Below are 20,317 nucleotides of genomic sequence, written 5' to 3' on the forward strand. Positions count from 1 at the left end.
CAAAGGCAAAATATCAGACATTTTCTGTTTAGAACTGACCCAAATAAATCTGGGGAAGCCAACACACTTGGAAAATTCAGTTTAGGGTTGACTTTTTAAATTCTCATTTCATGGGAAGAGTACATTTTGCTGCTTAGTGAGGCTGTTAGACCATTTCTCTCTCCAGAAAGAGAAGAGCTGTCAGACTGATGTAACACTGAATGTACCATTCCCAAAATTTTATGGTTCCTTGGCAAAAAAAAAAAAAAAAAAAAAAAAAAAGGAGGGGGGCATGGTGGGGGGCGCCTGATCTTGCACCTCCCTAAGTCCTAGGAGGCCATGCAATTGTCCATGAGAACTTGGACTGAAGAACTGTGTGTGACAGGGAAAAATGCTTTGCAAGTGAATCTCACTGCCCTTAATTTTAAGTACATTTATGTGAATCGTGGCTTTTAGATGATGGTCAGACACATGGCCTCTGGGTCCCCTCTATATATGCTCCCCAACCCATCTTGGAATCAGCTGTTATCAAAGTTTTGGAACAATCAGAGGAGCAAAGGGAATTCCCGTATATATACTTTCTTCTGTCCTCCACCATTTCATCGAGGATAGAATTTGAACTGGAATCAGCACTTTCACTTATGTATACTGGATTGTTGGTCTGTAAACAGACTAGATCCAAGTTTGAAACAGTCTGAGATGTGACTGGGCGAATGTGGTTACAAATGTACAGGAAGCTAAATGTCCTAACAGTTTAAGACACTATCCTTACTGTTGCTTGAGGGTAAATATTGAAGTGTAGAATCAGGTATTTTATTATTATCTGAAATCTGTCTAATAGGAAGGATAAACTCCCTGTTAGGAAGTCCAGGAGCACTGATGAACTCTTTTCAGAGTAGCAGCAGTGTTAGTCTGTATCCGCAAAAAGAACAGGAGTACTTGTGGCACCTTAGAGACTAACCAATTTATTTGAACATAAGCTTTCGTGAGCTACAGCTCACTTCATCGGATGCATGCAGTGGAAAAAAACTCTGGATTATGACAGAATCGGATTCAACATTTTAAAGTTAAAGTTAATCCTCAAACCCAGGGATAAAAAAGTAAATGCATCAGTTTCTTGGCAGACACTATGATCTGTGTTTGACTTCCCCTGCACAAGCCAGCAGTCTAGCAAAGGGTACGTACGAAATCCTTGCCTATGTAGATGGGCTGCAATTACTGATAGGCACTTTGCAAACACCCTTGGTGCTGATGAAATTCCAGAATATAGGACTGAGAATTGATAATGACTCCCTACAGCCATAAAATGTGGATGCTTTCCAAGGGAGAGCGGTGGTGGGGTACTGACACATGAAAATAAGCATTCCCTAAATAAAGGGTAATGAACCAGTCCATGATATCCAACTGAAGCAGGAGTTACCATGTGGAACTTGGCATGTCAAATTAATTTGTTGAGGTTCCCGAGGTCTAGAATCAGACACAAGCCACCTCTTTTTTTCAGTATGAGGAAATAGGGAAAACAGAAACCTTTTCCTATATACTCCTGACATGCTAACTCTATTGCTCTGAGCTTGATCAGTCTACTTCCTGATGAATGGCACTCATAAAAATGGTCCCTGAAAAGGGACCAGGAAGAGGGGTGGAAAGGAGACATGTATTGAAAGTGAATGGTATAACCATCCTTGATTACTTGAAGGACCCATCAATATGTGGTGACTGCCAACCAAGCCTCCAGGAAACAGGAACCAAAGCATGAAGAAAAAGATAACTTGTGGATTAGTCCAAGATCCTTGACTGTTGCATCAAATTTGATGTTTGTGTGTCTGAGGGTAGTGGAACTGACTACTATTTCTGCTATACAGATCTCATTCTAGATGGTTCAGGAGGCCTCTGGTGTTGGGAATATGAAAAAATATTGAGTGTTCGTATAACTGAAGAATAAAGATTGAGGAAAATCTTTAAAGTGCGTCTTTTTGAAAGAAAGGAGTGTATAAACCTAATGACCTGAGTGTGGATCTCCAGTCTTTTAATGAATGCAGAGATTATCTGTCCTGGCACTGAATCGATTCTGACCATTGAATGGAAAATCAAATAGTCGCTTGCACTTCCTTTGGTAAACCTGACACAGATAACCATGAAGATCACATCATGGTATCTGTAGCCATTGAACACACTCAAATTGGCAGCATCTATTGCAGCTTGAAGAGAGGTTATAACAAAAAGCTGTTTTTCCACAAGTAGCTTTAAACTCATCTCTACCATTCTGAGAGGTAAAACTTGTCATTAAACTTTGACCATCTATTCCATGGCAGACAATCATGTTTAGATAACATGGCTTGATAATTTGGTATCCTGGCCTGAAGAGTAAAAGTACTTTCCAGAAAGATCCAGTCTCTTGGGTTCTCTCTGCTTAGAGGTTGATTTCCCAGACTGTCTTGACAGCTCATTGGATGCAGCAACAACCAGTGAAAGTGGAGCTACATGAGTATAAAAATACTCAAATCCGTTAGACAGCACCTGATGGCCATGATCAGAGTGTTTTGTAGTAGCTGCAGTGGAAGCAGGAATAGCCCAGCGATATTTTTCTGGATCCAATATTGCTTCATTAATAGGGCACGCAACCCTGCTTTGGGATGCTGGCTATGGAATATCAAGAAAAAGTTTATTTGCTTTTTTCCTAAACGCTCTCCAAAGGAACTTCTAGTATTTTTGCCATTTGCTTCAATCCAAGCAAATTCCTGAAAAGTTTTTAAAATCAGCTGAAGATGGTGTAGCCTGTGAAATGGTTTCATCACTTGAAATTTGTTTTCCTCTGCATCTTGAAGTTGATGAGGAGAGTGATCAGAATTAAAAAAAAAAAGAGTTTGCAGCAGGTGACTCATGAATAGATCCTGTATACTGTGGGAGAACTGGTCCATGAAATTGCAGTCATTGAGGCCAGGAGGGCCAATACGGCTATGGCAGTGGACCATATGGGAAAGATCATTTGGTCAGTCTGGAAGGAACCAAGGAGCACAGTGAGAATAAGGATCCTCAGGTCTGCTACGAGGCTCTTTTCCATATGCCTCCCTAGACTTATTTTCTTTCCATCCATGCAGTTTCCTTTTTGGTGAAGGACTCCTGTCAGAGTCTGCAGAGGAGTCAAGAGTCTTGACCTCTAATGTAGAAGCCCAGGGCAGAAGAGTGAAGGATTTTAGTGGGACTCAAATCCCTAAATGTATTGATGTGCTGGCTCAAACAAATTTTCACTAGCGTCATCCTTGCTTCTTTTTGAGGAGGGGATCTGTCCAGTATTGAGATCAGGGAAACTTCTAGGAGTGGTGACTCAGGCTCTGAAGCAATATCAAGGTCTGGTGAAGATAGAAAAGAAACTTTTGGTGATAAAAATCTAGTTGTAAAAGGTCCCTGCAATAAGGATGCTGTAGGTACCTCTCTCTGCTTTGAAGCTTCCTCTGCAACTGAAACTGCTGGTTCAGAGCAGGCATTGATCAAAGCTGCTGGTGCTAACAAGGGAAGCACTGTAGAAGCCTGTCTTGAGAACTCTGATGCTAAGGAGGACAGTGCTGCTGAAGCCAGTGCTGAAAAGAAGGAAGGCAGAATGCTGTGTTCTTCCCCCCCGCACATGAGATCTTTTAGCTGAAGGAGGAGGCGGCAGGTTTTTATACCAGCACTGTACTGCAATGCAGCATTGCAGGTCCTGGTCCCAATTTTTCCCCTCTCCAGAGATAGCAGCTCCTTGAAGAACTCCTTTTCACTCTCAGCACCAGCAGTAATCGCTCTTTTGAAGAGTTCCTCTTCACTTCCCTCAGTGAGCTCGGTGCCAAGAAACTCACTCTGAATCAGTCACTCAGACGTCAGGGGTCCTTGACTGCTCTGAGTCTTTAATTGTTGCTGAATTAGGTACAACATTTCTAGTGACAGGGCACTGTTGTGAAAACTGAAGCCTCTGGAAGGACACAGCTAGAAAGCTGGAGATATGGGCTCTGCCATTTTTTTAAAATCTTGGGCTAACTAGTACCCTAGGTATAAATAATTTAACTACCAGATTAATTATGAAGTAACAAGATTTACTACAGAAGTACATTATGTTGTTCTGAGTCACAGCCTAAGGCAGTTAGAAGGAAATGAATAGCAGCTGGGATTACTGAGCCTTTTATGCCCTCAGCTGGGGGAAAGTGGGGGCAAGGGCATGTAGGGCGCATGCGTAACCTCCACTGGATGCTGCTAATGAAATTGTTCCAAAGTCCTGTGCTGGGGCACATGGACATCATAAGTGGGATCCACATGTGCAATAAGTCAAAAAAAAAAAGTGACTTTTCTATGCCCAACAGCTATCCAAATATCACACTGCTAGATAAGTTCATGGAGAATAGGTCCATCAATGGCTATTAGCCAGGATGGGCAGGGATGGTGTCCCTAGCTTCTGTTTGCCAGAAGCTGGGAATGGGCGACGGGATGGATCACTTGATGATTATCTGTTCTGCTCATTCCCTCTGAAGCATGCAGCATTGGCCAGTGTGGGAAGACAAGATACTGGGCTAGATGGACCTTTGTTCTGAAGTATGGCTGTTCTTATGAAAGGATGCTGGGTTGGGATGTTGGATGTGTGTCCTTGTCTTTAGCCAGTAGGTCTGGGAAGAGCTGAATATGGCTGCACAGACAAGAACATCCAAAGAATGCTCAGGAACCAGAGCTAGGCCACTGAAGCAATCAGAATCACCAATGCTCCATCTTGTTTGATCTTCTTCAGGATTCAAAGTAAAAGAGAGATGGTAGGAAATTTGTACATCAGCAGTTCTGACCACTGAATGATAAATACGTTCCCTCTGGAGTAGTAGATGGGGAATTTCTTGTTCTCCTGAGACACCAAGAGATCTCAGCAGTGGGGTTCCTGTCATGCAAGATGTTTCATATCACCCAGTTATGTAGTTCCCACTCTTGGTCTTTGAAGAAAAGCCTTTTGAGGCTGTCTACCAATGTTTTGTGCACCACTGGGAGGTGCACTGCTGAGATGGTGATCTGGCAGCTAATGAACCAGTTCCACAAATTGACAGTTTCTATGACAAGAGGTGTGGTCCTCCTTGTTTGTTGATACAAATCACTGTCAAGTTATCCAATATGACTTGAACATGCAGGATTCAAATAAACCATCGGTATTGTCTGCAGGCTTTGTGAACGGCACACAACTCCAGAATGTATATGTGCAATGGAGATTCTTGGTGGGTCCAGATACCCTGTGTCTTACATGTTACTTGAGGCAGGTTTCCCATCCTTGCTGAGAGGGGTCTGTAATTAATCTCCTTTGTGGGTGAGGGAGGGGCAAAGGGAGCCCCCATGCACACCAGGATAGCAGGGTCAGAACTCTGTGGGGGCACAAGATCAGTTTGTCCAGGCTGTGCTTGTTTGGCATGTAGACTGTCTGTAATCATGCCTGTAGACATGGAAGATTGACATCCTTCGGAAGACTCGTGTACCTAGGAAGGTAAAACAAGCTTGAACCATTGTCTGCATGTTCTGCCAAAGCTGAGTGAAGAGGTCTTTCATTGCTTGGAATCCTGTGATAGGTATGCTATGACTCTGGTTAAATATAGGGCAGTTCTAATAAAATCTATAGTCCTTGTGAAAGCTCAAATGTAGTTTTCTACATTTACTTGGAGGCCTAAGGAGTTAAGAGGTCTAAGTAGGGATAGGGATGTTATCTGTACTTCTTTACAGAACTTCCCCATCAGCAGCCAGTCATCGAGGTGTGGAACACTGACAAACCCTAGTGATGTACATGAGCTGCCACTACTAACGTCATCTTTGTGAATTCCCTCAGTGCCACTGAGAGGCCAAAGAGAAGCACTCTGTATTGGTAGTGGTCTAGGGCCTATGGCAAATTTCGGGAAGCTGTGTGCAGCGTGGATGTCTTTGTGGAAATAAGCATCCTTTAAACTGAGAACTGTGAACCAGTCACCCTTGTTTAGTGAGGGAATTATAAAGACCAGCATGATCATTCTGAACATCAGTGGCAGACGAAGACATTCAGCTGTTTGAGATCTTGGATGGGCTTCCAGCCTCATTTCTTCTTGGGAATAAGGAAATATCTTAAGTAAAATTATTTTTCCCTGTGCTGAAGATGTACTGGTTTTATGGCTCCCAAGCGTGACAGGGACTCTACAAGACTGAGCATCCTCTCATAAGATGGGTCCCTGAAGAGGGATAGAGAAATGAATGAATGGGTAAACACAACAGGTGGACCAACTTGCAGCTCCTGAAAGTCCCATCAAAAAGATTCCTTAGTGGGAGGCTGGAAAGAGAATAAAGGGAGGACATTGTGTTTAAGAGGCTGAGTTCTCTGGTGTTTCCTAAGCAGCTTAATGGCCCTTTGATGGTAGAATGGTTGAGGAGCTGGTTGTTGTCTGTAATACAGAGTCTTGGGGTATTTCCTCTGCAGTGCTGGAGTATGTAGAGATATCTGCAAGTGAATGGTTGCTCGTAAGTCTTTGAGAGACTAGAAAGATTCACCTGTTTTCTAACTGAATAGGTTATTTCCTTCAGAAGGCAGATCCTCCACTGTGGATGGACTTATTTGGAAAATCCAGAGGACTGGAGCCACAAGGCCCATCTCATGACTATGGAAGTTGCCAGCAAGCGGGAGCTGAATTTGATGTGTCCATTGAGGCCTGGAGGTTGATCTAGCTAGCAATTTACCTTCATTGATAATTGGTTGGAAATGAGGTCTCTCTTGAGGGAGTTGTTTGTGAATTCCAAGAACTTACTGTAATTAATAAAATCATACTTCAGCATTCAAGCTTAATAGCTTGCTACATGGAACTGTAAGTTCCCCACAGTGAAGTTCTCTTTCCTAAAGCAGTCTAAATGTTTCGTCTCCTTATCAGTGGGTGCCGATTTGGGTGTTTTGTTTCCTTTGGAGACAGCTTACAAAACTAAAGAGAGTTCAGAATGGGGTGTTAAGGTGGCAGATTACTAGTTCCTCAGGTGGCACAAAATATTTCTTCTCTGTCTTTTCAGAGTGGGAGCATAAGTGGCTGCAGTATGCCAGGCCATCATGGCTCATTCAAAGATGGCCTCATTAAGTGGCAGTGCCACCTTACTGGGACTGGCACTCTGGAAAATATCCAGTCGCTTATATAGGGTGCCCTGTACTTCCTCCAGGGAGCTGTGGAGTGTATCCGTATTTCTACTCAGGGAGTCCTGAAACTGTCTGTAGTTAGGCAGCGACAATGAGGCAGGTGTGATTGCTTCATTTGGGGACAAGTATGATAACCTCACAGTGGGAAATGGTGCCAACTAGTCAGTTTGCTCCTCTATTTTAGATTGTTTCTTAGGGGTCTGAGGTTCTCCCCTGTATGGGGAAAAAACTGTCTTGACTCCTGATGTGACCTTATAGATTCAAGCTGTCACATAGTGGGGTCCCTGGGACCCATATAAGGCCAGTATGAAGGGATGTAGCGGAGAAGAGGTGATCCCTGTGGAGAAGAGTACTGCTGGTCTTGAATTGGGCAGTCCCCCCTATGAGAGAAGGAAGGTGCTCATGAGATCATGGAGCCTCTGTGAGGGCTGACCCCTATCTTGGGGGAGTTGGGGAAGCTCTCCCACTGACTCTGAACTCAGAGGAAAAGGAAGCTTCTGTATCAGTTGGCAGTGCCATTGGTATGGGACATCTTACTGTGCCTCAACTGTACCAGAGAGTTTAGGGACATCCCTGGTTAGGACTGGATCTGACAGGGGCTTTGTCTACACTACCGAGGTAAGTCAACCTAAGTTACGCTACTCCAGCTACACGAATAATGTAGCTGGAATCGACGCAACATAGGTCGACTTACCAGGGGTGTCTTCACTGTGCTGCGTCGATGGGAGATGCCCCCCAGTCGACTTACCTTACTCTTCCTGGGGAGCTGGAGTACCGAGTCGACCGGAAAGCACTCTGCTGTTGATTTAGCGTCAATCTCCTGGTAGTGAAGACAAGCCCAGTATAGGCGATTCTGGGCTCGTATAGATAGATACACTACTGTGGAGGACATTACTAACTAGATACTGGAGAGTGGATTGGGCTTCTGTCTCTTGGTGGCACCAGTGTTCTTGTCTTCAGATATGCCACTGTCCTCAGTACCAATTCCTTCCCTCTCAGCACTGGTACTCTTTGCCAGTACTGAGGATGGTCCTGCCCCTTCAACTAGAGACAGTTTGGGAGGCAGGTTTGCCCCTGGGTGGCAGGACACCAGTACCATACTCCTCGTGAACTCCTGACACTCCCATACTAGCACAGAGACTCACCAGACTCTGAGGTGTCAGGGGGGACGTCCTCTCTTTTTGCATAAGAACTTGGGAAGGGGATTTCTCATATTTCCTGTGGGAGTGCTTGCTCTTACCACCCTCACACCTGTGGGAGACAGTCTTTAACCGTGCTCTGATTATCCACCGAGCCAGAGGCTACCATGCTCAGACACCATGCTGGTGTCTCTGGCCAATGCACAGAGGGGTCTGACAGGTCAGGAATGGACTGTAGCCTCATTGCATGGTCCCTGAGGAATATTCTAAGCTGAATTCATGGGCTTGACAGGTTCATCTAGGAAAGGTCTGGCAGATATTGCACTTGGAGGGTATATGAGCTTCACCAAGGCAATAGAGGCACATATTGTGGTCCTCGCTGACCAAGCAAGCCTGGGAGCAGGCCAGCAGATCTTGAATCTAAGGATCCTGGGCTTACTGGGGACCTTGTACAGGTTGGTATCCAGATACGGGGGACCCCCATAGCCTTAAGAATTACTAATAATCTTTTCATCAATAGCCAAATGCCAGTTTTATTTCTCAGAAGTTTAATTTGGTAAATTTGCCTATATAGTATTTAAAAAAATAATTTTAAAATGTTAAAAAAAGTTACCCTGTATCCGAGATAACTAAACCAATAAGTTAATTGCAAATTAAGAGTCAGATTCAGTTAGTGAGCTATAGAGGCTTTGCACTGCTCTGTTTCTTGTTCATGTATGAAATCTAATTATTAAAAAAGCAAAATTCACACACAAAAATTAACCTAGGGAGAGATTGGCTAACTGTTCTAAAAGTCTATAAACTGTGAAACTGTCTATACTAGGTGCTAAGTGATATCTCAAATTATGCTAGGTAACAAGTATTAATAAGGTTAAAACAACACGCCCCTTTTCTCTCCCCCCCCCCCCGAGTCTAGACACAGCATTAGATCCTGTAGCGCTTAAACATTTAACTGTCTCAGAAAGCACTACAGTCCACAAGTTATGAATACGCTGTTAGTTGTTCTGCCAGAAATTACTGTCTCTTGTCTCAAAAGCTCTCTTGAGGAATGTAAGCCACACAGGCTAAGTATCCCAGGGGGCATTTACAGACTCTGCAAGAATCTCAGTCACAGACTACAGCCACAGCTACAGCATTGCTGCTATGCCACTGTAGAGAAGACATTTCCCACATCAACAGAAGGGGTTTTTCAACTGTTGTAAGTAATCCACCCCTGAGTGGGAGCAGCTAGGTAGACTGAAGAATTTTCCCATCAATTTAGCTGCATCTACACCTGGCATTAGGTCAGCATAGCTTTAGAACTGAGGACTGAATTTTTCACTGACAGCACTAGCTACATTGACCTCACTTAAGTATTGACCAGGCCCACGAGAAAATCTTTTATGATGTTTTCCAGGAACTCTGTAGATTCTATAAAGCCAAGAGGGTTCAGAGGTTTGAAAAAAATTCTTATCAGGCACCTCATAATAAATGAGCTAAGCTAAGGCCTTGTCTACACAAAAACATTATGTCGACATAACTACGTCACTCAGGTGTGAAAAATCCACATCCCTGAGTGGCATAGTTAAGCCAACATAAGTCCCTGTGTAGAGAGCGCTAGGTCAACAGAAGAATTCTTCCATCAACCTAGCTACTTGGGGAGAAAGATTACTTATGCCAATGGGAGAACCCCTCCAGACAGTGTAGATAATGTCTACTTTGAAGTGCTACAGTGGTGCAGCTGCAGTTGTAGCATTTTAAGTGTAGACAAGCCCTAAGATGTTTAAAAAAATTAGATCTTTTCAAGGGGAGAGAGGGGGAGTGAAAAACCCAGATGTTCTCAACTTCAAAGTTTACAAAGATCTTGTCCAAATCCCCTCTGCACCTTTCCCAGCTCCCACATTTTTTTCTGGATTATAGCTTCTAGAAATTTCAGGCAGCTTAGTTTTGGCAATGTTAAGAGGCAGCTTTGCAACAAAAGGTTTATAGCAAAGCTAGCCACAATCTCAGTTATGAAATGACTTCCCTACATAGTGTCACTGTTCTGGCCAAATACTTACCAGTGCAGGCCACTGTGCAAGTGAGACCTGAGTTCCCTGAAGCAGAACTGGATCACTTCGAGGAGCCCATACCAGTGACCCTTCCAGCAGCAACACTATGACCTCTTCAGCATGAACTTTCACCCAGGCATGTTGATTCCAGTTGCAGCCATCAAACTCCACAAAGATCTACGAAAACATATTTAACATGTTTCAGACACCATAGGTGGGTGGAAATCCCACAAACCCACATGGGTAAAGACTTCAACTTTAGTCAGGAAAATTAGTATAACTTGAGGACACATGCTTCATATCAATACTAGATTGTTGTGTCTGCATAGCTACCACACACATTACCGAACAGAAATCAGAGAAGTGCATGGTAACTACAGAAAACTGGAAAGAGTTCATTTCCTTGTTCTCCCCCACACCAAAACCCACCAATTTCAGGTATTGTATCTTTCCATGAGAGATGGAAGACATGTTCCAGTTGCCCCTTTACTCCAAATATCCAGGTGGAAGTAACACACTCCAAACAGGCCTTTCAAAGATCATAAAACTGGAAGGGACCTTGAGAGGACATCTAGTTCAGTCCCCTGAACTCACGGCAGGACTAAGTATTATCTAGAGCATCCCTGACAGGTGTATGTCTAACCTGCTCTTAAAAATCCCCAATGACACAGATTCCACAACCTCCCTAGGCAATTTATTCCAGTGCTTAACCACTCTGACAGTTAGGAAGTTTTTCCTAATGTCTAACCTAAACTGCCCTTCCTGCAATTTAAGCCCATTGCTTCTTGTCCTACCCTCAGAGGTTAAGAAAAACAATTTTTCTCTCTCCTCCTTGTTACAACCTTTATGTACCCGAAAACTGTTTAGTCTGGGGAAGAGAAGACTGAGAGGGGACATAACAAACCCAGTGTTTTCAATCTTCCCTCATAAGTCATGTTTTCTAGACTTTTAATCAAAGATAAGGATTTTAAACTGCTTTCAATCCTACCCTCCCATTCTAAATTTCCAACAGATTGGCCCGACAGTTATGATAAATTGTTACAACTGCTATTCATCATATCCATAGAGCACACTCTAAACAAGAAGTTCTCCTCTTACATTGGGTGGGCACTGCTATTCCATTCTCTAAAATATAGGCACACACTTCTGTCAGTGTTTGGGATTACCCAGATTTATTTACTCACTAGAAACTTTGTAATATATTAAATCTCCTCTACAATACAATTGCAGTGCACTTTAACATATTAACCCTCAACCTCTCAGGTAGCATCCCTGTTTTTCAGCCTGGTAATTGGAAGTACAGAGACACTGAAGTGAATAGTCTGAAGTTACCCAATGAGTGGTGAAGACAGGAACAGAATCCAGGAGTCTCAGTCCCTAATCTAACCACTAAAAGGATACTGCCTTCTGTAACGAAGCGGCCTCTAGCGGGACACAACTGAGAGTATCAATTCAGGACAAGTTGCTTAGAGCAGGGCAGTTAATGGCCCAAGGCTGGGTTTCCTTTATTACTAAGGCACACCAAACCAGCCAAACAAAGAAGGACTTTGCAAAAAGAAAAGGAGTACTTGTGGCACCTTAGAGACTAACCAATTTATTTGAGCATGAGCTTTCGTGAGCTACAGCTCACTTCATCGGATGCATGCCGTGGAAACTGCAGCAGACTTTATTTATACACAGAGAATATGAAAAAATACCTCCTCCCACCCCACTGTCCTGCTGGTAATAGCTTATCTAAAGTGATCATCAGGTGGGCCATTTCCAGCACAAATCCAGGTTTTCTCACCCTCCACCCCCCCACACAAACTCACTCTCCTGCTGGTAATAGCTCATCCAAACTGACCACTCTCCAAGTTTAAATCCAAGTTAAACCAGAACATTGGGGGGGGGGGAAGAGGGGGGTAGGAAAAAACAAGAGGACACAGGCTACCTTGCATAATGACTTAGCCACTCCCAGTCTCTATTTAAGCCTAAATTAATAGTATCCAATTTGCAAATGAATTCCAATTCAGCAGTTTCTCGCTGGAGTCTGGATTTGAAGTTTTTTTGTTTTAAGATAGCGACCTTCATGTCTGTAATCGCGTAACCAGAGAGATTGAAGTGTTCTCCGACTGGTTTATGAATGTTATAATTCTTGACATCTGATTTGTGTCCATTTATTCTTTTACGTAGAGACTGTCCAGTTTGACCAATGTACATGGCAGAGGGGCATTGCTGGCACATGATGGCATATATCACATTGGTGGATGTGCAGGTGAACGAGCCTCTGATAGTGTGGCTGATGTTATTAGGCCCTGTGATGGTGTCCCCTGAATAGATATGTGGGCACAGTTGGCAACAGGCTTTGTTGCAAGGATAAGTTCCTGGGTTAGTGGTTCTGTTGTGTGGTATGTGGTTGTTGGCGAGTATTTGCTTCAGGTTGGGGGGCTGTCTGTAGGCAAGGACTGGCCTGTCTCCCAAGATTTGAGAGAGTGCTGGGTCATCCTTTAGGATAGGTTGTAGATCCTTAATAATGCGTTGGAGGGGTTTTAGTTGGGGGCTGAAGGTGACGGCTAGTGGCGTTCTGTTATTTTCTTTGTTAGGCCTGTCCTGTAGTAGGTAACTTCTGGGAACTCTTCTGGCTCTATCAATCTGTTTCTTTACTTCTGCAGGTGGGTATTGTAGTTGTAAGAAAGCTTGACAGAGATCTTGTAGGTGTTTGTCTCTGTCTGAGCGGTTGGAGCAAATGCGGTTGTATCGCAGAGCTTGGCTGTAGACGATGGATCGTGTGGTGTGGTCAGGGTGAAAGCTGGAGGCATGCAGGTAGGAATAGCGGTCAGTAGGTTTCCGGTATAGGGTGGTGTTTATGTGACCATTGTTTATTAGCACTGTAGTGTCCAGGAAGTGGATCTCTTGTGTGGACTGGACCAGGCTGAGGTTGGTGGTGGGATGGAAATTGTTGAAATCATGGTGGAATTCCTCAAGGGCTTCTTTTCCATGGGTCCAGATGATGAAGATGTCATCAATATAGCGCAAGTAGAGTAGGGGCTTTAGGGAATGAGAGCTGAGGAAGCGTTGTTCTAAATCAGCCATAAAAATGTTGGCATACTGTGGGGCCATGCGGGTACCCATAGCAGTGCAGGACACCATCACAGGGCCTAATAACATCAGCCACACTATCAGAGGCTCGTTCACCTGCACATCCACCAATGTGATATATGCCATCATGTGCCAGCAATGCCCCTCTGCCATGTACATTGGTCAAACTGGACAGTCTCTACGTAAAAGAATAAATGGACACAAATCAGATGTCAAGAATTATAACATTCATAAACCAGTCGGAGAACACTTCAATCTCTCTGGTCACGCAATCACAGACATGAAGGTCGCTATCTTAAAACAAAAAAACTTCAAATCCAGACTCCAGCGAGAAACTGCTGAATTGGAATTCATTTGCAAATTGGATACTATTAATTTAGGCTTAAATAGAGACTGGGAGTGGCTAAGTCATTATGCAAGGTAGCCTGTGTCCTCCTGTTTTTTTCCTACCCCCCCCCCAGATGTTCTGGTTTAACTTGGATTTAAACTTGGAGAGTGGTCAGTTTGGATGAGCTATTACCAGCAGGAGAGTGAGTTTGTGTGTGTATGGGGGTGGGGGGGGTGTGTGAGAAAACCTGGATTTGTGCAGGGAAATAGCTCAACTTGATTGTCATGCACATTGTGTAAAGAGTTGTCACTTTGGATGGGCTATCACCAGCAGGAGAGTGAATTTGTGTGGGGGGGTGGAGGGTGAGAAAACCTGGATTTGTGCTGGAAATGGCCCACCTGATGATCACTTTAGATAAGCTATTACCAGCAGGACAGTGGGGTGGGAGAAGGTATTTTTTCATATTCTCTGTGTATATATAAAGTCTGCTGCAGTTTCCACGGTATGCATCCGATGAAGTGAGCTGTAGCTCACGAAAGCTTATGCTCAAATAAATTGGTTAGTCTCTAAGGTGCCACAAGTACTCCTTTTCTTTTTGCAAATACAGACTAACACGGCTGTTACTCTGAAAGAGAGGACTTTGGTTTTACCCGACTAGGTAACCAGAAGTCATACAAGCAATTCCCTCAGATACGCCAGTTCCCTTGTATCACCATGAGCACCACTCCTTATGGGGATGACTGGTTATGAAAACCAATACGCCAGTACAAGAAAAAAGGATCTCCCGATCCCAAGGACCAAGCCCCAGACCCAGGTCAATATACAAATCAGATTTTACCAACAAATCACGCTGTTGCCAATCCTTTAGAATCTAAAGGTTTATTCATAAAAAGAAAAACATAGATGAGAGCTAAAATTGGTTAAATGGAATCAATTACATACAGTAATGGCAAAGTTCTTAGTTCAGGCTTGTAGCAGTGATGGAATAAACTGCAGGTTCAAATCAAGTCTCCGGAGTACATCCACAGCCTGGATGGGTCATTCAGTCCTTTGTTCAGAGCTTCTGTTTCTAGCAAAGTTCCTCCAAAGGTAAGAAGCAGGATTAAAGACAAAATGGAGGGATTTCCAGGGCTTTTTATATCCTCTCCAATGTGGAAGGACACCCCTTTGTTCTTACTGTGGAAAATCACAGCAGCAAGATGGAGTTTGGAGTCACATGTCCATGCATGACTCAGTTCTTTTCAGGCAGACGTCATTGTTTACATGTTAGTTTGAATGTTCCCAGGAAAGCTCAGATGTGGATTGGCGTCTCCCAAAGTCCATTGTCAGTTAAGTATTTCTTGATTGGGCACTTGTTCAGAATAGTCCTTTCTCGAAAAGCTGACCAAATGCTTCACTGAGGCTACTTAGAATCAAACACTGAGATACAAGTACATAGCCAATATTCATAACTTGAAATATAAAAATGACACACACATACAGACAGCATAATCATAACCAGCAAACTATAACCTTTCCCATAGACACCCCACTTGACCTCCTCTGTACAAGACCTGGTACAACCAAAGGACCCTGGTTGCAACAATGATCTATACAGTCACAGTTCATGTCAATAACGTCACACCTTCTCAAAATCAAACACTAATGCTGCTGCATTCCAAGCCTTTGGGTATGTCTACACTACAGGGACTATACGAGCATAGCTAAGGCGACATACCCCTAGTGCAGACACAGCTTATGTCAATGGAGGGGATTTTTCCATCTGCACAGTAACACCACAACCCTTCCAAGCGAGGATGACGGAAGAATGCTTCTGTAAGTGTAAAACATCAATGGTATGTTGTATATTACAATCAAAGACTTTTACTAATTAACAAAATATAACTGAGGGCCACCAGCAAAGGACAGAAGTTGGAGATCACCCACACTTCCCACACCTCATACCAAAAAAGCTCCTGAGTTCCACAGGAGAAATATTTGTAGGTGCTCTTCTGAAGAATTCCTAGACCCTCTTAGAACCTAAGAATTCTACATCACTACAGTTAACTATGCATATATAGGCAGCCCTTTTATTTAGGACACAGATATTAGTCAGAGTGATGTGTGCGTGCAAGCTACCTTCCTCAATTCAACCTATTAAAGCCAGTTTTCACTGGAATACTGAATGGCACTTCTACTCTACAAGAATTTTCACCCTGCCAAATTTCTACTTTAGAAGAAGGGCTGTTAAAGGTTGCCAAAATAATTTTTCCCATTGTACATTCTCTCCCCCACCCACCATCGTTTTCAGATAACTGAACTTTTTGTAAATATTTTTTAGAAAAATCATTTCTCTGGTGGAGATCAAGGCTGGAAAATTCTAGCTCAGAAGGTGAAAAAAGTTTCAAGAAGTTATGAGCTACTGAAAGAGCGGTGGGAATAGTTGCTATTTCTGACACTTTCTCAGTGTTTTCCCTCTTCCCTTTTTTCTTCATCTTTGGATATTTAATTTATACATGTGCACAGCCTGTACAGTTTTTGTATGTAACTATAGAGAACCACACAACTTTTGGTTCTGAACCAGTATCATATTATTTTTCTCATGAAGATCTGCTAGCAATCTTCTCCAAGGCCAATCATGCAAGGAAGAGATGGCAGAGGCTACCATTCCAAACAGTGGAGCACAACGAAGAGGAAGCTAACCAGGCTGAGGCCAACAGGTTGTGCTCTCAAGTGTCCACATTCAAAGCATAGAAAATAAATTCTTTATTTTGTCCCAAATGGCGGACATTGAGTATGCATAAGATGGAGAATGACTTGTAAAGACTGCCTGAAATACTTTTGTGGATTGATTGCTATGTGTGGATATAACAAAGATACACACACACACCCACCAATAATCATATTTTCAGACTATTTGCAAAGTGATGTATAATGCAGATTCACATGGAGGCTGTTCAAGACAGCAAGAGCTGCAAAGAAGGAAGCTGATGCCAATGACATGGAGATTGTGCAAAGAGAAGAAGAGGAGGCTTTTGCAAGGCAAAGAGAGGAGAGAAATAAAGACAAGGGCAAGACGATCTGAGAACAAACATAATATGCTCTTTGTATGTGAGAGGTGAAAGGCAGCAACATACCACACATGCTGGAATATCAAGAAGCCATTGTGAGGGTGCTGTAATAATTGAGAAGTTTTGGGAGGTGTTCCCCACCCCGCACACACACCTTAATTTGAATATTTATTACATCTGGACTCTTGATTTATTCAAATATATATTTCAAAAATGTTTTCAGAGGTTTTTAAGACACTTAGATCTCCTGTCTTCAGTTCTGAGTTGGAAGGAGAAAAATATTAAATATGCTAAGGCCTTGACTACATTAGCCTTTATTCTCCCAAAGTTTCTCACCATTTCTACCACTGATGGGGTTACTAGTCTAGACAAGGACTCCTGCTGCCAGTAGCATTTTTACACTGTAACTCTGAGCAGAGCAGGTATACCACCGCCAGTGGTGTCTTGTTTATACTACCCGATTGCTGGTACTGGGAAATTTTGTGGAAAGTGCCTAGTGTACACAAATCCTTAGCAAAACTACAGAAATCCACTGCTGCTGCTTGGAGGGAGTCAAGCAAAGACTTGCTCAAGTTCCTGAATTCCCCACCCTATGGAATAAGTCTCCCTTAGGCTCTATCCACACTAAACAGTTTCTAATAAAGCTTATTCTACCAAGGATTATGGCGTACACAATTTTTGCAGTATAGAGACAGCCTGATGGACAAACCTGTATAACCCTTTGTTTAGTTTATTGCAACTAACGGGGAACACTAAAGAGCCATTAAAGAACTAAAATTGAGCTTGTGCCCCTTTTTTGCATCTTTGTGATTGTTCTGGGCCAACGTGTTTGAAGCACCGCAGGCCGGCAGAGGTACTCTGAAAAACGAGACCCACACGCAGCTAAGCAACGAGTTATTGGCTTTATTGAAGGTTAGTGACACACCCGCAAAGGGGACTCCAAGCGTTGCTGTCACAGAAGCGGAAAACCCAGCACACCGGAGCTTTGCCTGGGACGGAGTCCGACGAACGGGTAAACAGCGAGCCCTAATAAGCAGTACACAAAAGCAGCTCATGAATATATAATAAGGTACTTTCCAACAGGGGCTTTCCGCTGCCTGCACAGGGCAGATAGAACTGGCCGAAACCGGTTAGAGTTGGTTCTCCATGTCCTACAGTGACCGGGCGGCCTCGAGAAAGCGGAAGTTCCCTAGCTAGGCCATAACAAAGTCTTCCGCAGTCCCTTACAGTGATATATGAAAGCAGCCTGGAAGGCCTGGGTAAAAGACGAGTTCTTTTTCAGCTGGTTACTTACATTAGCATTTTGTTCTCATATACCATGGAAGACTACGGCCTTGTCTACAGTAGGTTTACCCCCCCACACACACACACACACACCACAGTTTCCCACCAGTTATTCATCTCCACATACAGCAGCAATAGGAGCACACATGTAAACAAGACGCCAAACAGATAAACTGGTTTTATACCAAAAGGAGTACTTGTGGCACCTTAGAGACTAACCAATTTATTTGAGCATGAGCTTTCGTGAGCTACAGCGTGGAAACGGTATGAATCCGATGAAGTGAGCTGTAGCTCACGAAAGCTCATGCTCAAATAAATTGGTTAGTCTCTAAGGTGCCACAAGTACTCCTTTTCTTTTTGCGAATACAGACTAACACGGCTGTTACTCTGAAACCTGGTTTTATACCATATCATCTAGACAAGTACTTGGAGACGACAGAGCAATGGGTTACCCCAGGGCTCTGTTCTTTTGCCAACTCTGTTCAATCTTTACATCAGTGACCTGCCAACAGCGGAGTCATGAAAGTTCATTTACGCAAACATCATCTGTTGCAGTACCCAGGCCCAGATGGTCCACAAGCTAGATGCCACCTTAAACTGGGACATGACAAAGTTAGCCGACTACTGTAAGGCTTGGCGCCTCCAGCCAAGCATCATAAAAACAGACTCCAGTTTGTTTCATCTTCATCATGCCAGCGCAACCCGAGAACTGAATGTTTATCTGAGTGGTCAGATGGTGAAGCATGAAGTAGAACCGGTCTATCTAGGAGTGACCTTAGACTGCACACTGAGTTACCATGCCCACCTGAAAAAGGCAGCAGCTAAAGATAAGACACGCAACAATCTTCTTAGCAAACTGGCAGGTTCGTCATGGGGTGTTCGTGCTCCAACTCTGCGGACGTCAGCGCTTGCCACCTCGTATTTGGTGGCGGAGTACTGCACATCAGTATGGAGCCGATCACACACCAAACTGGTGGATACGCAGTTACATGCCACCATGGGTATCATCTCCAGCACCTGCGTCCGACACCACTCCCATGGCTCCCAGTTCTGAGCAATACTGCTCTTCCTCATAACAGAAGAGAGGTTGCCACTGGCAAGTTACTGGAGAAAGTACTCGCCAACTCAAGCCTGCCACTGCACAATGACCTTTTTAAACCACCAGCTGCACGTTTGCATTACGTCGCCCATTATGGTCTCATCCACCACACCAGGATGAGAGGGCAGAAACTCTCTGGCGAGATGAATGGATATCAGTTATAATCCCCAACTAGTCCCTTGTCGCCAACTCCACAATTTGCCTGCCTGGTTTTGATCTGCCCTGGCGCCAATGAGCCCTGTTGAACAGGTTCTGGACCGGGCAAGGTCTCTGTACAGCCAACCAGTATTGCTGGGGCCTTTGAGACAGCCTTTCGTGCAGCTGTGGTGCAACACAGACAATGACGCACATTGTCGAATGCCTGCTGACTAGGTTCAGCAGTGGCCTAGCATCACGCCACTGAAGAGGCCATCACTTGGCTAGAAGACTATGCACACGCTAAATAAATAAATCTAGACATGGTACAACCATGATCATATGGTAGTAAAATCACTGGTGGCCTGTCGGTGCTCTTCAAAAGGTCTAATGTAAATGCAACCGAAGGTAAAACAAGCAGAAAAAACTTTACATTTCAAGTCTTTATATAAAATGCAAAAGGGAAAAACGCTCAATTTTAGAAATGTCATTTGTATCACCTTAATTATGTAACTGTCTGAAATGTTACCTGTTGAAATGAAGGATGGCCCAATGGTTAGAGGCTAGCCAGAGACACCAGTTCCATTTCCTGCCTTCACAGGCTTCCTGCACAACCCTGATCAAGTCAATTAAGGTATGTCTACACTAGCGCCTATAAATATGTCAATGCATGGATTTGTGCCATAAACCCCGTTATCCAACCGGAAACCCTAGAAGCATACTTCTGAAAACAAGTAGAGGATGAGTAGCTCTAAGTACCTGAGGCATGTGGATAAGTGGACACTTAAGGGTATAGCACACCCCTGTAACTGTGCATTTGCAGTGTGGAATAGGTTATGAGGCCTGTACCAGGACTCAATTTTCAGCAGTTCTGCACTTCCAATTCCACAGTGCACTGAAATCTTTTCTTCCTGACCCTTACTCAATCTATAAAAAGGCACCTGTCCCCTGTATGCTCCCAGAGTAGCGTGCTGTTCTGTAGGATAAGTTAGTTAAAAGAAAAAGAGGTGTAAGTCACCATGAAGAGCAAGTTTTGTTAGTAGTGTTGGGAAGGCCTTGA

The 20,317-nt window shown here is 43.7% G+C and overlaps 1 protein-coding gene across 3 annotated transcripts in view; it reads right to left on the reverse strand.

The window, feature by feature from the left end:
- Positions 1–20,317, reverse strand: part of KDM3B (lysine demethylase 3B) — a 135,948-nt gene that overhangs the window by 80,622 nt on the left and 35,009 nt on the right. For all 3 annotated transcript variants that reach the window (XM_084636645.1, XM_084636644.1, XM_084636643.1), the window contains exon 2: positions 10,293–10,460. In XM_084636645.1, the coding sequence (XP_084492771.1) occupies positions 10,293–10,460 (168 nt within the window). The remainder of the gene's footprint in view (positions 1–10,292; positions 10,461–20,317) is intronic.

This window comes from Lepidochelys olivacea (genome assembly GCF_965140295.1).
Source record: "Lepidochelys olivacea isolate rLepOli2 genome assembly, chromosome: 8".
NCBI classification, from domain to species: Eukaryota; Metazoa; Chordata; order Testudines; family Cheloniidae; genus Lepidochelys; species Lepidochelys olivacea.